A 17979-nucleotide genomic window follows, 5' to 3' on the forward strand; every position below is an offset into this window, starting at 1 on the left:
TGAAAGTATTACTTAACAGTACTATAACTGAATGATTATAAAGAAAAACTTTTATCACTTTGTGTATATTACAGTACTTCATGCATAATCTGTTTCGTAGTTTCCCGTGTGTAGTCAGTAATTTTTATGCTTTTTATGAGTCTTTAACAGAGTGACCAACAAGAAAAAATATTAAATAGAATAGGAAAATGTTACTATAAAATCACAAAAATTAGCAAGAGAATTTGTGAGCATTTATAGTACATGAGTTAAAGTAATTTTTTTAAAAAAGAATCTTCAACTAGATTTCAAGTAGACATGAGTGTCCCTTCCCCAAACATGTTTGTTGTACCCAGCTGATGATCTCTAAGGAGAAATATGAGCATGGCTGCATTACTGCTCTGGATAAATCATACTAAGCTAGAAAACAAATTATTTTTTGAGAATATTAGATATATAGATATTTTGAATCAAAATTAGATATTTTGTATTCTTGTATGCCAGTACTCAGAATTCTTTTTCATCTAACAGCTTTTTAATATAGTGCTGGTGTCTGAGATTTGGGATCAAAGCAATAAATTTGGGTGTATTCTACATAATACTTAAGTGAGAATAATGGAGGACTTTCTTCACTTCTAGTCTCAATGCCTTGACAAAGACTATGTTAAAAATCCCATAAAGAGTTAAATTGAAATGCCAATAGACATTTTATCAAATTTACCACTCAAACATAGAAAGAATTGGAAAACGATTATGTGCCGTACATTTTGAATACAGTCTCGGTTAACATAAAAATAATCCTATTAGCATCCCAGTTTTTGAGTTCGCCAACATGCGCTCTAATTGTAGATCCCAGGAAGATCTCCAAGAAGTGCAAAGGATCATGTTATTTTGTTACCATCCATAGAGCCTATGTACTATTTTAGTACCAATGAGCTGAAAAGAGAGATGAATGAGAGGGAGAGAACAGTATAAAGTTGCCAAATAAGCTGTAATTACAGTTCTGTAAGTGAGAGTGAACACCATTTTAAAGTATTAAAAAGCGGTTACAGTCTTCATTTGATTTCTAAATTTATTCTATCAAATGTTTCCATTCAGAAAGTACATGAAATAGTTAATTCTTATGTGAATCAGTAATTTAAGGTATTCATGTGGCCATTGGAAGGTGGTCATGTCTACACTGCAAACTTCTGCTGGCAAAGATATGTCCGTCAGGGGTGTGAAGAAGTGTGATCTCCAACTGACACAACTGTGTCAGCAAAAGCCATTATGTGAGCCATTATGTAGTTGACAGTTATACCAGTAAAATAGCAGTTTGCTTATATAAGCTGCATCTACACTAGGAGCACTTTACTGATATAGTATACTGGTATGGCTATACTGAGAAAGTGTTTTTAGTGTAGGCATGGCCAGTAATGCAAACTCAGTAACAGATTTTCTCAACTCAGCACATAGGGTTTTATTAATGTAATTGTGTTACTTCCAAAAGATACTTTTATGGCTACGGTACTGCATGCTGTTTTGAGAAATGCACATTTCTGTGTGTGTTTTCTGTTAATGTTTCTGGTTGAGTGAGATGAAGAACTCTAGTAGTCACCAAAATTAATTATTTTTAGATAGCCTATGCATTCTACCTGGCATTAATGGAAAAAAATAATAGGAAAACTGGATGCCTAGATAAATGCACTTTTTGTTTTTAAGTTTACCTTCTACTATTCAATTTCCTACAGATTGTAATAAAAGATTTTTACTAAAATGGATTTTTGTAAAACAAATAGGACTTAATTTAGATACTAAATGTCAAAAGTGAGCAAGATCCATGCAACTAAGACTTGCATCATGTATATTAAATTCATAATGTTAAAGAGATATTGCCAGAACACATTTGACTTTAAATTTGGGTTTTGTAAAAACAAGGTTTGCAAAAGTCAAAATGTTTCCATGAACTTAAATAAAAATAAATCATTGGTAAGGTTTTTCTAACAAATATTCCCATATATATTTTCAATCCAGCATTGCTATTTTGTGCTAGTGCGTAAGAAACCATAAATGAAATGGATTAGGTATTGGCTTGTTTCTTCCTGTCTTAAGGTAAGAGAAATGCAAAATATCAATAGCATAAACTTTAAAGTTTAGTTCTCCAGTTTTAATGATAAAAGATGATGTTAACAGCGTAATAGGGGTTACCATATTTCCACAATCAAAAAAGAGGACACTGGGGGGGGCGAGCCCCGCCCTAGCCCCGCCCGGCCCCCATCCACTCCCTCCCACTTCCCACCCCCAACTGCCCCCCTCAGAACCCCAACCCCCCTGCTTCTTGTCCCCTGACTGCCCCCTGCTGAAAAACCCCCACCCTAACTGTCCCCCCAGGACCCTACCTGTCCCTTGACTGCCCCAACCCTTATCCACTCGCATGGGTGGCAGGGGTTGTAGAAATTTTGGTGGTGCCCAGAATTCACCCCCCACCTGCCTAAGGCTCTGGGAGGCGGGTTGGGTGGGGGGAGGAGGTCTGGGGTGCAGGTCCTGGGCTGGGGATTAGGGTGCAGGAGAGGTGCAGGGTGCAGGTTCTGGGATAGAGTTTGGGTGCTGGGTGCAGGCTCCGGGCTGGGGCAAGGGGTGTGTGTGCAGGAGGGGGTGAGGGGCGCAGGCTCTGGGATGGAGTTTGAGGGCAGGAGTATGTGGGAAGGGGAAGGGGATTTGGGAGGGAGTTTGGGGATAGGAGGGGTTGCCGGGGTGAGGGCTGTGGGTCTGAGGATGAGGTGTTCATGAAGCAGGAGGGGGCTCAGGGATGGAGCAGAGGATTAGGGTGTGGGGGGATGAGGGCTGGGGCTGAGGGGTTTGGGGCATTGGAGAAGCTCAGGGCTAGGGTAGAAGGGTAGGGTAAGGTCAGCCTGTCTTCCCATTAGTGGATGGGGGACGCTAGGACCCGGGGGCAGCAGACAGCAGTTGCTGCTGGCTCTGGCAGTACAAGCAGGCAAGGGAGAGGCAGGCAGGGAGGGGGGAGGCCCATGGGGGGGGGGGACGCGTGGGGGGGGTGGCAGGTGGAGGACAGCGACCCATCCAACACTCCCCCGCTCCCTGACCCCTCCCCCCCCCCGGACTCCCCTTACCATTCTGGCTCCACATGTTTGCAAAACACGCTGCCCGGTGGGTTGGTTTGTGTGTTACACAGGGCTGCAGGCAGAGGGAGCGAGGAGCAGGGGAGGGCTCTGGCTGCTGGAGACCAATGGGAGCGGTTCAGTTGGCCCAGTCGCCCAATCAGCAGCCGCACTCTGCATGGAAAGGAGGGAGGGAGGCGAGGGAGAAAAAACCCCTGGACATTTTAACCTTGTTACCAATTCCTCCCGGACGGCTATTTAGAGACACAAAAGCCGGACATGTCCGTGGAAATACGGACGGATGGTAACCCTACAGCGTAAAAGAAACTAAAAAAAAATAATCATGCTTAGGTGCCTAACTCCCATTGTTTCTCATTGAAAATCCCACTAGGCATCCATCTGCATATTTAGGTGCCTGAATACCTTTGAAAATTGGTAGAGGGAAAATAAGCTTTCGTGCTTTTTCAACTCCCAAGTGATTTCTAACTAGTCCAGATGAAGGAAGTGTTCTCTGCACCTGCTAGCTAAACTGAAACCAAAAATAATTAAGGCAAAACCTTTTGTGCACAATAGCAATTGAAAGTACTTAACATTTAGAAAAATGTAAATACCATCATTCACTCTGTTGTAAAGACCGAAAATAATATGATATTTAATGCAGTACATGAAATTGTGACCTGTTATAAAGCCTGAGTTGACCTCAGAAATTAAGTATGTTTTTCCCTTGATTTTTTTATGTAACTAAAAAGAGCAGCACCCTCTATCTCATTATTATTTGCGGAGGGCTCATTGATGCAGTACATTTTATTTATGTAAATGATTTTAATAGATTATAATGTTTAGACCTTAATATAGCTTGTCAGAATTTCAAATTAAATTTTAAACACACTTATTTTAAAAAAAGGAAAATGTATTTGAATTATATAAAAAATCCAATTTAAGAAAATCTGATTTTTTTTTGTTTAAAAAAATATTACTTTTATCCATTCTGAACTAAAGAACAATAGTTGAAATAAAGTACAGTTTCATGAACTGAATCTGCACTTACTGTCTAATGTGTAATGGGTAGCTCTTGATTTTTATTTTTAAAAAATCTTTAATTCTTTCAAAATTGTCAAATACCTAGTTTCCAGCAGAAGTTATAAAATGGATACAGCAGGAATAATGAAGTTAACTGCTTTAACACTAATGATTTTTCATACAGCTTTAATATCAGTTTTTATCAGACAGATACGTTTTAAAGTGTAGATCCAACTAATAAGCCTTAAAATTAATATTGCTGTAAGCAAGAAATAAGGTATATGTTTACATTTAGGTAAGTACTCTATAACTAATTATATGTACATATTTTTTCTTTTCCAGACGGTATACCTCAGGTTTACTATTTTGGCCCTTGTGGCAAATATAATGCCATGGTGCTAGAACTACTGGGACCTAGCTTGGAAGACCTATTTGACCTGTGTGATAGGACATTTTCTCTTAAAACCGTTCTTATGATAGCTATACAGTTGGTAAGTATAAATATATGTGAGTTTATATATATTTAATAATGTGAGTGTGTTCATTACTCCAGTATGTGGACAGTCTTTGTAGTATAGATTAAATACTAATTTATCTGATAAAGGATCTATAGTATACAATCTGTTAAATTGTGTTGGCTGTATTGCAGTCCTTTATAGGACATACAACAATGAAGTATTACTTAGTTGTCATTTTTTTATGTGCCATAATTTTTGCCTTAGTCTTTAAGGACAGTTGCATAAATTCAGTATCTGTTTTGAAGAGCTCATTTAATTGTAGCCTAAAGTCATAAAGCTCAGTTTGACACACTCATTTCCATTAGAATAAGCAGATTAAACTCTTAAGTAACATAGGCATTTGCCATCTTACACATTGTCTTAGTTATAAAATTAGGAAAGGGCAATACAAAAATGCATGGTACAAGCAAAATTGTTTAAATGGAAAATTTGAGGTTTTGAGGCATTTTTTCTGAGTAGTCTGCCATCAGACTAGATTAGAGTAAAAGCCAAATAATATTGTTTTTATCTTCATTGGCACAGATTTATATTTACTAAGTAATTGCATCTTTTTAAATCCAGATATATAACGCACCACTTTTTTTTTCACCATGGGTAAAAAACTTAAATGCCATCTGTGCATTTTAAATGCCAGTATTTCAGTAATAATAGCATTTAAAATGAAATAATCAGTATGGACATGTTACTTAAATGTCACTGAGGAGGGGATATCCATTTTATGGCATGAATGGCAAAGAGTCCATTCATCAATAAAGGCTTATAACATCACAAATGCAAAATCATTTAACAAGCATTCTTTTCCGAATACAAAAATGATTTTCAAACCTTAATTTATACATCTAGGAGGAAAGCCATATTTATATTGGCGATGCACTGGCTAAAATTTATATGTGCAGAACATTGCATGTCCTTACAGATCCTTGATGCTGATAGCAGAGTGTAATTCCAGGTCTTAGTTTCGTATCCAATAATGTGCACAAAAATGCATTCAATACAGCTTGCTCACTGTTGACTTTACATTGTTTCTTTTTTTGTGATTCATGTGAAGCTGTAAGTATAGATTTTTTTTATATGCAAGTGGGGGAGTGTATTTTCCTGTATGCACGTGCTCATGTCCCATCAACATTAAGTGGAATTTAGGCATATGTTGAGAGGAAAACAGTTGTCTATAATTTGTTTTAAAGGTGATAAGACATATATATATATATATATATATAAAGCTGATGTAACAATACTTGTTTGCATCTACCACGCTTTCTTGTGGTAACCTGAAGCTTAAACTAAACTCTGTCCTTTCTTCTCTTTAATAAAGATTTCTCGTATGGAATATGTCCATTCAAAGAACTTGATATACAGAGATGTAAAACCTGAGAACTTCTTAATAGGACGACCAGGAAACAAAACCCAGCAAATTATTCATATTATAGATTTTGGTTTGGCAAAGGAGTATATAGATCCAGAAACAAAGAAGCACATACCATATCGAGAACACAAGAGCCTTACAGGAACAGCTAGATACATGAGTATAAATACACATTTAGGAAAAGGTATGTTTGCATTTTAAATGCAGAAACAAAATTCAACAAGTATACTAACTTTGTATGAATTGATATTTACTTCTGAATCATCCAGTTTGCAGATTGTTAAAGAAACAAATTCTAATCTGTGCTCATCAAAAACTAAAGACTTATGCACTGAATCACATTGTTATTAAAACACTGTAAAAATAGGATTCTCTTGGTTCTAAAGTCGTCGTACCCCATATCATCTCAGATCATGATCACATCTGTTTACAAATATTACAGTATGTTTTGTCGTATGGAATGGTTAGATAACAAGGATGGCCAAACTTCCTGACCCCCCCCCCCCCCCCCCCCCCCCCGAGCCACATACGACTATCTTCAGAAGTTTGAGAGCCAGAGCACACCTGCTGGGGCTCAGGCCTTCAGACCCTAGACTGGGTTTGGGGTTTCAGTCGCACTCCTGCTGAAGCCCTGGGAGTCCCGGCAGGTGCGCCTCACTGGGCAGAAGCCTCGAGTCTCTCCCTCCCCGCTGGGCAGAAGCCTCAATCCTATCACCCGCTGCAAGTCAGAGGTCCTGAGTCCCCCCCAGTCTGGCAGATGGAGACTCTGTGAGTTGCACTTTAAGGGTAAAAGAGGTGCATGTGGCTCACAAGCCACAGTTTGGCCACCCGTGTTATATAATGAGGATGAAGTATGTGTGATAAACTTTCTTTTCAAAATGTGTTTAGAAATATCACAATTTTTGTTGTTTTTTAGCTTACAAAGTGAATATATTGGGTGTGAAAGGATTGAAGTTCTCTAAATGCAATAATAGGTACAGCTTAGACAGCAACACTACAGGATTTCCATGCTATCTTGCCACTCATTGGCGTCAAACGTAGTTCTAGTTTTGATGCCGATTCAGTCCTTTGCCCTTCTGCTCAGTAGGGGTGTGTCAGTTACGAAATGAACACTTTCCATAAAGAATTGTATTCTTTGATTAAATTAATGTAGGTGACTGAAATACCTGTATATGGTCACAGCTAATTTTAGGTATTAAGGATTATGCATTTAAGATTTTTTTTATTTTACTTGTGTTTGAGCACACCATAATGTACAAGGAAAGAAAAATAAAACTTTTGGGGAGCAGTCCATATTACAGAACCCAGCTATTAATGTAATGTATGTGTAACATACACAGATCCAGCAAACAAAAGTAATAGAAATCACATGACTAGCAGAGACCGAACATCCAGTGTTGTCTGAGAGAGAGCTTCTTCAAGAAGTAATATTGAAATAACCTATGTGACGTAATTAACCTCTGTCTTCCTGAACACATCCTTAAATGTTATCCAAAGGGAACCTGTTGCACAGAGACACATTAAGCCTTTATCCTACTTTTTGTTTCTGCGAAGAGCATTAGGCTACCATCTCCATAGGCACAGCTTTTTAAGCCTCTCCTTCCCCCCCACAGTCCCACAGCTCTTTTTTTCTTTAGTTCCAAGTCTGTTCTTGGGTTTTAGGAATGAAGGATTCGGGTAGGCTTCAGTGTCATACTTTAAAAACAAACACTACAGATATACTGCTTCTGTTAAAATAGAAAACAAAAATGTGTGTTCAGTGCCCTACATGCTTCACGTACTTCCTTGCTTAGAGTTCTGAGGGGAATGGCTGCAACTGAAATTCAGTTCTTTCTGGCAGCAAACATTGCAGCGAGCCAAAAATACTGCTCTCTTCTGCCCCTTTGAGTACTCTTTCTTTTTTGTGTGTATAGTCAGAGAGATTTTTGTGTATTAAAAAAAAAAAAATTGTACCTTTGCCATTGCAGGCATCATCTGGGACCCAGCCATTTTGGGCTGTTTCCTCTTCGCCTAAAGCAGTCCTAATAGGATTGCTCTTTTTTGCAGGTGTTTTTCCTTTTCTGGATCCTCTGACTCTGCAGGTAGCATGGCTGAAGTAGCTAAGAAAATCCAATTTAATGTACAGTGTTTTTTTCATAGAGTTAAGGCCAGAAGGGACCATTAGATCATCTAGTCTGACTTGTATAGCACAGGCCATTACATTTCAGCTACCCCTGTATTGAGCCCAAAAACTCGTTTGGCAAAAGCGCATCTTCTAGAAAGGCATCCAGTCTTGATTTGAAGACATTAAGGGATGAGGAATTCACCACCTCCCTTGGTAGTTTGTTTTATGTAAACTATTACAGATGACCATGTTTAGTATCTCCAGTGCTGGGCAATGGTCACAATTTAAGCAGGCAAATGCTTTCTTTCTCTTTCTTCAGGGGAGCCTGCAGGGCCGGTGCAAGGAAGTTTTGCGCCTTAGGCGAAACTTCCACCTTGCGCCCCCCCCCCCCCTCAGTAGCCCCTCCCCTGCTCTGAGGCACCCCTCCCCCCCCCCCCCGCGCGGCAGCTCCCCATCACCCCCCCCCCCCCCGGCCCGGGGAGCCGTGTGGAGCTCCCCACCCCAGCTCACCTCTGCTACGCCCCCTCCCCGAGCACGCCGTTGCCGCTCCACATCTCCCGCCTCCCAGGCTTGTGGTGCCAATCAGCTGTTTGGTGCCGCAAGCCTGGGAGGGGAGGAGGATTAGAGCGGGGGCGGCGTGCTTGGGGAGGAGGCGGAGCAGAGGTGAGCTGGGGTGGGGAGCTGCCACACGGCTCCCTGGGCCAGGGGGGTGGGGAGCTGCCACAGGGAGGAAATTGGGGGCACCGCTTTTTGGCACCCCCAAATCTTGGCGTCCTAGGCAACCACCTAGTTCGCCTTAATGGTAGCACCGGCCCTGGGAGCCTGCAAAAATTGGAAGAACTGCCTCAAAATCTAACTGATGGGGGGTAGGGGGGCAGAGATTTTTAAACTCCTTGTCAATTGAATTTGGCACCAAACATACATCACCAACATTGAGGCATGTTGATTTTGAAGACCTTGCTAACCTGACTTTGTATTGAGCATAAGCAGCACTGAGATTGTTGCTCTCACCTGGGTTAAAGGACATTGAAGGTTGGTGCCCTGATTTTCCTGTTTCGAGCCCAGCTAAGCAGGCTGGAAATTCCAAGTTGCTATCAGCTTCTGAGCATCCAGGACTCTGTCCCTGGATGGAAGGAGAAGTAGAGGAAGAAGAACCATGCTTCTGAGAGAGGTTTAGCCTTTGTGTCCTGGAACCCCAATCTTGCTCTCACTGTATCAAGTATTTGCACTGTAAAAATACAAGAAATAGTATTTTTCATTTCACCTAATACAAATACTGTAGTGCAATCTCTTTATCATGAAAGTTGAACTTACAATTGTAGAATTCTGTGTTGTTTTTTTTTAAAAAGTAAAATTTTAGAGCCTGCAAATCCACTCAGTCCCACATCTTGTTCAGCCAATCGCTGAGACAAACAAGTTTGTTTACATTTGCAGGAGATAATGCTCTCCGTTTCTTGTTTACAATGTCACCAGAGTGAGAACAGGTATTTTCATGGCACTGTTGTAGCCGGCGTCGCAAGATATTTACATGTCAGATGTGCTAAAGATTCATATGTCCCTTCATGGTTCAACTACCATTCCAGGGGACATGCGTCCATGCTGATGACAGGTTCTGCTCAATAACAATCCAAAGCAGTGTGGACCGATGCATGTTCATTTTCATCTGAATCAGATGCCACCAGCAGAAGGTTGATTTTCTTTTTTTGGTGGTTCAAGTTCTGTAGTTTCCTCATCGGAGTGTTGCTCTTTTAAGGCTTCGGAAAGCATGCTCCATACCTTGCCCCTCTCAGTTTTTGGAAGGCGCTTCAGATTCTTAAACCTTGGGTCGAGTGCTGTAGCTATCTTTAGAAATCTCACATTGGTACCTTCTTTGCATTTTGTCAAATGTGCAGTGAAAGTGTTCTTAAAACAAACAATATGTCCTGGGTCATAATCCGAGACTGCCCTAACATGAAATATATGGCAGAATGCAGGTAAAACAGAACAGGAGACATACAATTCTCCCCCAAGGAGTTCAGTCACAAATGTAATTAACACATTTTTTTTTAACGAGCATCATCAGCAGCAGCAGCATGGAAGCACGTTCTCTGGAATTGCGGCCGAAGCATGGAGGGGCATATGAATCTTTAGCATATCTGGCACATAAATACCTTGCAATGCTGGCTACAAAAGTGCCATGCAAATGCCTGTTCTCACTTTCTGTTCACATTGTAAATAAGAAGAGGGCAGCATTATCTCCTGTAAATGCAAAAAAACTTGTTTGTCTGAGTGATTAGCTGAGCAAGAAGTAGGACTGAGTGGACTTGTAGGCTGTAAAGTTTTACATTGTTGTGTTTTTGAGTGCAGTTATGTAACAAAAAAAAAATCTACATTTGTAAGTTGCGCTTCTTTGAATGCTGTCCCTGTGTGTGCGCCGCTTCAGGTGGACGTGCATCCCATCTTTGGTCTAAGGAGACTCAACAATTTCATCTGTGCCCACAGATTCAAAATGATCACCGTGAGTTCAATCATCCCTGTGCTGGAGGAAGGGGACTGGTTCGCAGCCCTCAAACTACAAGACACATACTTTCACATTACAATCCATCTGGCTCACAGACGCTTCCTAAGTTCACAGTAGGACAAGAACATTTCCAATACATAGTGCTACCATTCGTCCTCTCGACGGCAGCAAAAGTATTCACCAAAACACTTGCGGTAGTAGCGGCTTAATTACAGAGACGGGGGATACTGATATCCCTTTACTTAGACAACTGCCAACTCAAAGGCACCACAAAGACAGAAACAGAACGAAGCATTCAAATAATCATCTCTCTCTTTCACTCCCTGGGACTGCAAATCAACTAAAAGAAATCCACCCTCACTCCAGTACAGGAACTAGAGTTCATTGGAGCTCACCTGGACTCCCTCATGGCCAGAGCATTACTACCAAGGCCATGTTCACAACAATGACCTCTCTTATATCAGTGGTCTCTCACAGTCCATGGGTACATGTGCGAACATGCCTACAACTATTGGGACATATGGCTGCTACCACATTCATTGTAAAACATGCCAGGCTACACGTGCCTTCAGAGATGGCTCAATGCAGTATACATCCCATGAAGACACAGTCTAAACAAGAGAATCACACCCACCACAAAGGTGATCACGATCACTATGCTGGTGGACAAACCCAATGAAGGTTTGTTCTGGTGTACCATTCCAACAGAAACCACCATTTGTTCAGATCACAACAGATGCCTCCCTGATCGGATGGGGGGGGTCACCTGTACCAACATACCACTTAGGGCAAATGGTCCCCTGCGGAAACACATTTTCACATAAACCTACTAGAACTACGCGTGGTACGCAATGCATGCTGCCACTTCCTTTCTCTCATAAGAAACAGAATGATACAGATCCTAACAGACAACATTGCATGTATGTTCTATATCAACTGCCAGGGTGGAGCACGATCCCGCTCCTTATGTGCAGAAACTCTAAAACTATGGAACTGGTGCATAAAGCACAATATCACTATCACAGCATCATACCTACTGGGCTGCCTGAATATCATGGCGGACACGCTAAGCAGACAGTTCTCACAAGAATACAAATGGAAACTGAATGATGAAATAACATATCGTATTTTCCACAGATGAGGAACTCCAGTGATAGACCTGTTTGCGACACGAGCAAACAAGAAATGCCTAAAGTTCTGCTCACGTACAGGACAGGGAGCACAATCACTGGGAGATGCATTCTTTATCAAATGGAACGTCCCTCTCCTATATGCCTTCCCACCGATTCCTCTGATCTTCAGAGTCATACACAAAACACGAACCGACACGGCCAAGTTAATCCTTATAATGCCGACATGGCCCAGATAGATTTGGTTCCCTTGACTCTCAAAGCAATATGCAAGCCATTCACTCTCTCCTGTCTACACAATCTCTTATCACTGGACAACAGTCAAACCCTCCATCCAGATCCAGGGAAACTCCACTTGAAGGCATGGCTCCATTTTGAGGAATTAACCTGTTCTGACCAAGTAAAATAAGTACTGATTAATAGGGGGAAACGAAACACGCTCTACTTACCTCCAAATATTGAAAAATTTTTCCCTATGGTGCCAAACGAAATAAATATCTGCACAACAGGCACCACTTCCTCTCATCCTGGATTACCTACTATCCTTAAACTCAGGATTGGCTACAAACTCGATTAAAGTTCACCTCGCGGCCATACTGGACTTCCACCAACAGATGGATGGGACATCAGTATCTCACTACTAAGAGATTCGTAATGGGGCTACAGAACATGTACCCGGATATCCATGAACCCACACCAGCATGGGATTTAAACTTACTACTCAAATGCCTAACCAGAAAACCATTCGAATCCTTTGCATCGTGTTCTTTACTTCACTTACCTATGAAAGTGGCATTCTTGATAGCCATCACATCTGCACAAAGAGTGAGTGACATGGGGCACTCATGGCTCACCCCCTATACACAATATTCTACAAGCACAAAGTGACTCTTAGGACGCATCCTAAATTCATGCTCAAAATATCGTCCTCATTCCACCAATTCACTTACCTACATTCCATCTGAAACCACACAACAACCCCCAAGAGGCGTTGTTACATACATTAGATGTCCGTTGCGCCCTGGCCTTTTATCTGAACAGAATAAAGGCCTTCAGTAAATCTTACAGACTATTGGTATCAACGACAGAAAGATCAAAGGGTGTGGCTATATCCACGCTAAGACTATCTAAATGGATATAAAACTCCCTATATAACAGAGAAGCCTCAATGGGCATCAGAATACACTAGACAAGAACCATAGCAGCTTCCATAGCATTCCTGTACAGCGTACCCGTTCTAGACATATGCAGAGCAGCTATATGGGCATCTGAACATACATTCAATAACCAGTATGCCATTATGCTCAGCATGAGTGCAGACACAAGGGTAGGCTTCATGGTCCTAGCTGCAGCTACAGGCTCAACTCCAAAACACCTTCCATTCTGATGAGGGCACTGCTCTCCATTCACCTGAAGTAGAGCACCCTCAGGGACAGCACTCGAAGAAGAAGGGAAGGTTACTCACCTTGTGCAGTAACTGAGGTTCTTCAAGATGTATGTCCCTGTGGGTGCTCCACTACCCACCCTCCTCCCCTCTACGTCGGAGTAAGAACTAAATGCTCCACAATAGAGAAGGAACTGAGGGGGTTGGGGTATGCGCGTGCCTGAAGAGCCACCAGCGGCGCTGCGAGACAGTTACTGCGCACGCGTGTCCCGACCAGACACTGCTAGCAAAAATCTCGAATCAGCGGTGCCAGGACGCACTGCCACCTGTAGTGGAATACTCATAGAGAGACACATCTCGAAGAACCTCAGTTACTGCACAAGGCGAGTAACCTTCCTTTTCACAGCAAAGAGATTGAACTACAGTATTTGTATGAGGTGAATTGAAAAATACTAAAAAGAACAGGAGTACTTGTGGCACCTTAGAGACTTCAAGTGTGTGTGTATATATATCTCCTCAATATATGTTTCACTCTATATGCATCCGAAGAAGTGGGCTGTAGTCTATGAAAGCTTATGCTCTAATAAATTTGTTAGTCTCAAAGGTGCCACAAGTACTCCTGTTCTTTTTGCGGATACAGACTAACACGGCTGCTACTCTGAAACCTGAAAAATACTATTTCATTTATTTATCATTTTTATAGTGCAAATATTTGTAATAAAAATAATATGCAATTTGATTTTAATTACAACACAGAATACAATATATATGAAAATGTAGAAAAACATTGAAAATATTTAATAGATTTCAATTGGTATTCTATTGTTTAACGGTGCGATTAAAACGGTGGTTAATCGCGATTAATTTTTTTTTAGTTAAACGCATGAGTTAACTGCAATTAATTGACAGCCCTAGTAGAGATAGATAGCATTCATGGAGAATATATCAATATCTTCTTGGACTTTCTAAGACAAAGTCCAGAATTTGCTTGAGTGTGTGGAAAAATAGGAACTTTATAGCCTGAATCTTGAATTTAAATCTCTTAATTTTTTTTCCTCTCTTGAATAAAAACTTCTTTCTTCAAGGTAGAATTAATCTACCTCTACAATATGTTATAGTTGGGGAATATTTTCTAAAATTGGTACCTCTCTTGTGACTGCAGTGAGAAGAAAATGAATGTCAGTCTGACTCTGTCTGTTAATTAAGGCATAACAACCCCCTTTTTGAGCCCTTGCTAGAAAGTTGTTTTTTTATTTTTTTTATTTGTGAAAAATGTTTCTGGTGGCCATCACATCCTTCTGGCTGACTCACATAGTGTTTAGTAATTTTTTATTCTTACAGTTGCATCTTGGGAAGATTCTTTGTGGAAAGGTACTGCAGATTTATTTCTGTGTATAGAGGGGGCCTTGCTTCCCGAAGCTGCAGTTCCCTGGGCTGACTGATTTTTATGAGAAAACCAACTTATATCTGAAAGCAAAATTGTTTTATTCTCTAAACAATGTCATATTGTCCAATGTGATTTTAGTATATTACACATGAACGTCCAGCTTTCATCATCTCTGAATTTTCTGACTCATGCAATTAATTTTCAACCTTTAGGTCTTAGTAGTGTAATGTTATATACTCATGCAGTACAATAAAAGTTAATTTGAAATTGAATGCATGATGGATCAACTGAACAAAATGTGTTTTGAATGTAAATTCAGTCAAGTTTTCTTGATAATGATCTACTGATTTAGGACTAGGATGTGATCTTCCTAAATTTTTTAATTTCTGCCCTCTCATCTGCCCTGTACCAGGAGCTGATCCCTGCAAGCAGAGCTAACTCACCCCTTCTCTAGTGCTTAATTTGTAATGAAAACGGTGCTGGGGCTGAAGCGACGTTTTTACTTGCATAACTGATGCAGCAAGCCCAGACGTGCCAGGGCTATGAACTGTCAAGTCTAGAGTTGGTGGGGCTCAGCCCTGGTGCAAATTAAGCACTGCCCTTCTCTCCACAGTTAGGAGACAAGTTCATGTCTTCTTACTGTACAAGCCTGCAGAGTAAGACTGGCACACCTGGTGGATCAATCTGCATTATCCTAATGCATAATGCGGTGTGTTTTCTTTCCATGCCCACCAAACAGCTCTGGAAGAGAATGCTTCTTGCGCCTTTCCATTGTGTAAGGCTTTGTTCATCTTGCATAATTACAAATTTATCTGACCTGCTAATAGAGCGTCTCCTTGCTGTTTTCTTTTAAACAGGACAATTGTTAAATTTTATCTATTGCTACTAAATGTGGTGATGTTTTTAATTTTGTCTGCTTCTCATTGTGAAAATTTTAATCTCCTCTTATATTGACAAGTACTTCAAATCTACCTTTTTCAGACAAACTATTATTTAGAACACATTAAATGGGTTTAGCTGTTGAACAGCATATTCTCTTCTACGAGTAATGGCCATTTAGCTTTTGTCTATAAAAGGTCCACTAAAATGAGTGGTCACTCCTAGAGTGTGGCTTTTTCTAGTTACATTTTAAACAAAAAACTGCCCTATGTACTTCACAAATTACTTCAGATTAAAAAAAAATTGTAGCAATGTTTTTCACATTTGCTATAACCTAAGAAAAGATGGGAAAAGAAGCATTAATCACAGCAAACTTTTCTTTAATTAAAATACATGAGTCATAAAAGCAACCATTAATAGGTCCCTTAAATAACTACTGGCATTGCTTAGACACCTGTAATAAATATTCTATTTAGAAACAGTTGTCTTCATACTATGGTCTGACACTTCTCATTTCTTTGCTTCTGTATTACAAGGTGCATTTGCAGGGAAACAGAAGAGTTTATTTAAATTGTTGTTGCTTTCCCATCTGTGGACTTAATCATGTTCATGGAAATGGAAATTTATTTCACCATAGGAACTTAGGAAAACCTGTCAGGAAAAAGTACACCAACTCAGAAAAGTACATTCTTCTTGCAACTGTTCTTCATGACAAATGCGGGGAAAAATACAGCATATCTGAATCGTGAAACACATACTATTTAGAAACGAAGCATCAACTGCTCTTTGAAAGAGAACTCCAAGTTAAGCAGTTTTATCAAATTCAGTTGTAAAATATGCTACCTGTTTGTCAAAATGCTGTTTCTTTTTTAAGGTCGAGTCCTTTTAAAGGAATAAGCATTTTTAAAAACAGGTTCTGTTGGGAAGGGAAGCAACTGTAAAATGTAAGGACATCACAATGCAAAGTAAATTCACAGTTCCCTAACTGTATTTAAGATTTCGTCTGTAAAGGCAATTTTGTGCTATGAACTTCCTGATCTACTATAAGGAGTAGACTAGATAAGTTTGTTTAGCATTAGCCATATCTATACTCTCTTTATAAAGATAATTAGTAGTAGTAACCTATTATTGCTTTAAAACTGGGTGACCAAACAACATTTTACTGTTGAGACTGAGGAGTTACTTGTGTATTTATGGAACTGCTTTCAATCCAATGAATCACCTCTATTTAAAAAAATATATATCCTATATAATTGTATGCCTCCATCTCCAGTAGTAGAAGGCTAATATTGCTGACAAGCAGCAGTATTTTTTCTATTGGATTTAAGATCTTGGGGTATCATATTGTATAATTGAATAATCTAAAGATCATTGAATTACCTATATTGAAGACTCTTAAATATATTGATATCTGTAATTTTAAAATGTGAATAATACTTTGTCAATAAGAAATGTGTTTTCGCTTTAAAATAGTCAGAATTTCAGAAACCAAAGGGTACTTGTGAATTTTGCAAATTTGAATCACTTGAGTTCTCTTTTGAAATTTACTGTTGTTGGTTTTCTTATTTTATTTTCTTGTATACTTTATGGAATACTGTGGCTTGAATTCCAGAATTCTAATACACTGACAAGCACTTCATTAATGTAAACAAAAATTGTATTACTGCAAAATAATTCCATTCACAGTTCTACTCTAAGATCAGCTAGATAGGGGAATAAGCTACAGCTGCTTGCTTCCTCAATGGTGCTTTTTGACTGAAAAGTCAGTTTTCCGTGTAAGACTTCTTACTTCCCCAATAAAACCTTTGGTTTCCTAAAAAACTCCATAAAGTGGATAGATGGGGAACAAATATTACTTTTTCCATGTATCACATTAATTTTCATCATTTTAAGAAGGAAATTTGTTCAATGACAGACTGTTAAATTGTTCTCATTTAACATAGTTGAAAAATGTGGGCATGTTTAATGAAAGTATATTTTTAAATATCAGATCAATTTCCTTTTATACCAAAAATGACTTGTATTAGTAAGATGAACATACCAGTATTCTGCATTGGCAATTTCTGTTTAACTTTACTCTTAATAAGATCCACAATAGGCAAAAATGTGCACTACTTTAATATGAAATTTTATATTGTTAAACTTCTAAATATTTTAAAACTTTATAAAACTTTTTTCTAAATGTGAAAAATTAAAGTATGCATTAAGCAGATGTAACATTCGAATAACCTTTTTATTTTATGTTTCAGAACAAAGTAGAAGAGATGATTTGGAAGCTTTAGGACATATGTTTATGTATTTTCTCAGAGGGAGCCTTCCCTGGCAAGGTTTAAAGGTAGTGTTTTTAATATCCTTATCTCCCCTTTTTAAAAAAAAGTCGTCATCTCCATCATGTTTCCTTAGTAAAGTTGTCTCCTAAAATACTTTCTGAAGTTATAAATTTATCTTTCACATCATAGGCTGATACATTAAAAGAACGTTATCAGAAAATTGGAGACACAAAACGAGCAACACCTATCGAAGTATTGTGTGAAAACTTTCCAGGTAATGACTGTGTTAATGAAGATGAATCTATCTTTAAAATAACACTGCAGTAAATCTTTTTTTTAATACTGTA

General features: G+C 39.4%; 1 protein-coding gene across 17 annotated transcripts in view; it reads left to right on the plus strand.

The window, feature by feature from the left end:
• CSNK1G3 (casein kinase 1 gamma 3) overlaps positions 1 to 17979 on the plus strand; it is a 135045-nt gene that overhangs the window by 72815 nt on the left and 44251 nt on the right. For 16 of the 17 annotated variants that reach the window (XR_010602278.1, XR_010602277.1, XR_010602276.1 and 13 more), the window contains 4 exons: positions 4440 to 4588; positions 5928 to 6162; positions 17612 to 17697; positions 17822 to 17906. Coding sequence is in view for 13 of the 17 variants with exons in the window: in XM_005305157.5 (XP_005305214.1) it covers positions 4440 to 4588; positions 5928 to 6162; positions 17612 to 17697; positions 17822 to 17906 (555 nt within the window). In the remaining 4 variants the exon portion in view is untranslated. Of the gene's footprint in view, positions 1 to 1918; positions 2071 to 4439; positions 4589 to 5927; positions 6163 to 17611; positions 17698 to 17821; positions 17907 to 17979 lie in introns of those variants that run through there. The other variant, XR_010602279.1, reaches the window with a different exon arrangement.

Source organism: Chrysemys picta, chromosome 6 (assembly GCF_011386835.1).
Source record: "Chrysemys picta bellii isolate R12L10 chromosome 6, ASM1138683v2, whole genome shotgun sequence".
Lineage (NCBI taxonomy): Eukaryota > Metazoa > Chordata > Testudines > Emydidae > Chrysemys > Chrysemys picta.